Raw genomic sequence first — 2793 nt, 5'->3', positions numbered from 1 at the left:
AGCTTGTTAGCATGAAGATTGTCCAGTGTGGATTATGGTGCGCCTTTTTACTTTCAATGGTCCATTTATGTCAACCTCTAAGATTGCTTGGTGCTTCATCCTTGAAGGAATCAAGCATTGAACATCGCCTTTTTCTGCTAGCCCGTCGACCTTTTCTTCCTTTGGCATTGTCTCCCTCTTTCTAGAAGGCTTTTTATTATCTTCGAGTCTTTCCGAAGCTGACTGTCGTGGAGAAGAGCTAGCCGTGTTGCTTTGTTTCTTAGGTTTTGACAACCTTTCGAAAATAGAGCTTTGGGATATCGGCGCGTTAAGCCTTTTGAAGACGGAGGTTCGATCTTGACCACCAATGCGATTAAGCACTAAAATTCTGGGTCTTGAACGACTCATCCTATAGAAGACTGATGTCCGAGGGGCGGGTTTAGGCTTCTCTTGATCTTGTTCAATGGTCACGCTAATGTGTTGAGCGGTAGCGATCTTTGCTTTGCTAGAAATCTTCATGGGTGCATTCGGTGTGTAGCCAGGCCCAGCTTTGTTGTTGTCAATTCCATAACCATGCTCTTTCAACTTCTTTTGAGTCTTGGTGAGGTCACGTTCTTCGTCATTGACGATGTTTGCAACCTTCTTTCCAGGATTTGAAGAGGATGCGAAGCTGTACCCAACCTTCGACATGAGTTTGTAGGCGTTTGGATCAAAACCTTGTTTGGTCCTCGTGGTTGGGAGAAAGCTCGGTTCTACCTCATTTGGCAGAGCTTTTATGAAGCCTTGTGGTGGTCTTGCAACCTTAGCATCACTTAGTTGTGTCAGAGGCAAAACTGCATTTGTTTTGAGCAATTTTACATCACCTTTGTGCCGCTGTGTCTCAGCTTTGCTTGCTCCAATTTCGAATGAGTATTGACTATTCTTTCTTCTTGATATCGGGATGTATCGGAATATGGGTGTGTTCGGTCCTTTTGAAGGCGTCTTACTCCCTTTGGTTGTTGCAGGTTTAGCGGGTTCGTCATCATTTTTGCTTGAAGATGGCATGGCTTGCCCTTCTTGCTTCTTGGGCATGGCTTGCCACTCCTGTTTTTTAAGTGCTGCTCTGGATCACCTTTGCTCATTCCTAGTAATATTTTAAGCATTGGTGGATGGCACTACTCCATTCCCGTGGATCCAAGGCCTTCCTAGGAACAAGCTGTAGGAGGTTATTGCATCAATCACGTGGAATATCATGCTTGATTTGAGTTCACCAATGGTTATCTCCACTCCGATCATGCTCATCACCCTTTGTCCTCCTTGGTTAAAACCCTGGATCAGCAGACGGCTTAAGGATAGTTGATCCACCTTGATGGCGATTGTGGTCATTGTTGACTTTAGCATGATGTTTATGGCCGACCCACAATTTACAAGAATGCGGTTGACGTTGTGCTCCTTTACGTACCCCGAGACGAAGAGATGACGGTTGTGAGGCTCTAATCCCAGCAGTAAGTCTTCGTTAGTGAAGTTGATTGTATCATGGGTGGCAAAACATATGGCACTTTCATATGGCTGAAGCTTTAAGCCTTCATCATTGCTTTCTTGCATTTCTTGGTCTCCGTGACTTGCCAAGACTGCTGCTAGTGCTCTTCGCATCTTTTTTAGCAATTGTAACGCTTCCTCGATGCTAAAGTGCGTTAGCAGACCTTCTTTATGTGTGAAGGTCTTTTCTTCCTCGATGGCGGTGGCTTTGCCTTTTGAGGGTTATTCCATTTCCACTTCGACCATGTGACATGCAGCAGTAGTGCATTATTGGAAGAAGTCCTCCGGGAAGTACTCATGCAAGGAGATAGGAATGCGTGGCTCTTGCTCCATAGGTTCCCTAACATATGTTGGCTTAACAGCTTTTATATTTCTTTTAGGTTTCCTATTGTTGCAGCAGCAATGCTTTCTCCCTTGCTCCTCCTTTGGCCTTGTGGCTTGCGGTCTTGGCTTCCTTATCTTTTTATTGGTCCCCAATGTCCAGCCTTCTTCATCGTCAGTAGGTGCATCTTGTTCGCTTGCCCCCAGTAATGGTGATGCAGAATGTACCGTGCAGCTTGAGCATTGACTGGAATAGTCAAATGTCACTTGGAGAAGCACAGGATCGAACGATCCAAACGCAATCATAGTAGTATGCGTTGCGGTAGTGTCCTCAAGGTCGAGCTTAATTTGCTCTTGTTGTGCTAGCTTCATGATGAGCTCTTTGAGGATGAAGCACTTGCCAACATGATGGCTCACAATACGATGGTACTTGTAGTACCTAGGATCGTTTATGCGATTTATCTCTTCAGGACGCTTGCATTCGGGTCGTTCAATCACCTTCTTTTCCAGTAGGTCGTCCAACATTGCAGTTATGTCAGAGTCAAGAAAAGGGTACGTCTTCTGCTCCAGTTCCCTCAAGGTGTTTTTGTACCTGTCTTGGGTGTGAGAAGGCTCACCTTTCTTTATCTCCTTTGCTTTGTTCTTAGAGGAGATCTTAATGGGTGCAGATGAGGTCTTGATGGGGGTAGTGTTGACGGTAAAAGCTTTCTTGGCAGGCTTCTTCCCAATCTTGTCCATATTTGGGGCGAACACCTTATCCTTCTTAAACTCGGTGATCGGCTCCTTCTTCCCGTGATTGGCAATACTCAGCTCCTGTCGTGGGAACGAGTTGCTAGCTCCTTAAATGTTCTTGGTTTTATGCCTTGGAGGATGTAATGTAACCCCCAGTGCATGCCTTGAACACACATCTCAATGGCTGAGGTTTCAGAAAGCTGATCTTTACAATCCAGACTTAATAAACGCCATCTATTGATG

At 45.3% G+C, this 2793-nt stretch overlaps 1 protein-coding gene across 1 annotated transcript; it reads right to left on the bottom strand.

Annotated features, from left to right (window-relative positions):
- Positions 1 to 1113: 1113 nt before the first annotated feature.
- LOC137736021 (uncharacterized) lies at positions 1114 to 1611 on the bottom strand. The gene has a single exon (XM_068475367.1). The coding sequence runs from the start codon at positions 1609 to 1611 to the stop codon at positions 1114 to 1116; it is 498 nt and encodes a 165-aa protein (XP_068331468.1).
- Positions 1612 to 2793: the final 1182 nt, after the last annotated feature.

Source organism: Pyrus communis, chromosome 6 (genome assembly GCF_963583255.1).
Source record: "Pyrus communis chromosome 6, drPyrComm1.1, whole genome shotgun sequence".
Lineage (NCBI taxonomy): Eukaryota > Viridiplantae > Streptophyta > Magnoliopsida > Rosales > Rosaceae > Pyrus > Pyrus communis.
Note: the sequence above shows the minus strand (reverse complement) of the source record. Positions and strands in the feature narration are given on the sequence as shown.

Bases quoted from the DNA above. Each gene is read 5' to 3' on its own strand.
- LOC137736021 (XM_068475367.1), bottom strand. From the start codon at position 1,611: ATGCGAAGAGCACTAGCAGCAGTCTTGGCAAGTCACGGAGACCAAGAA.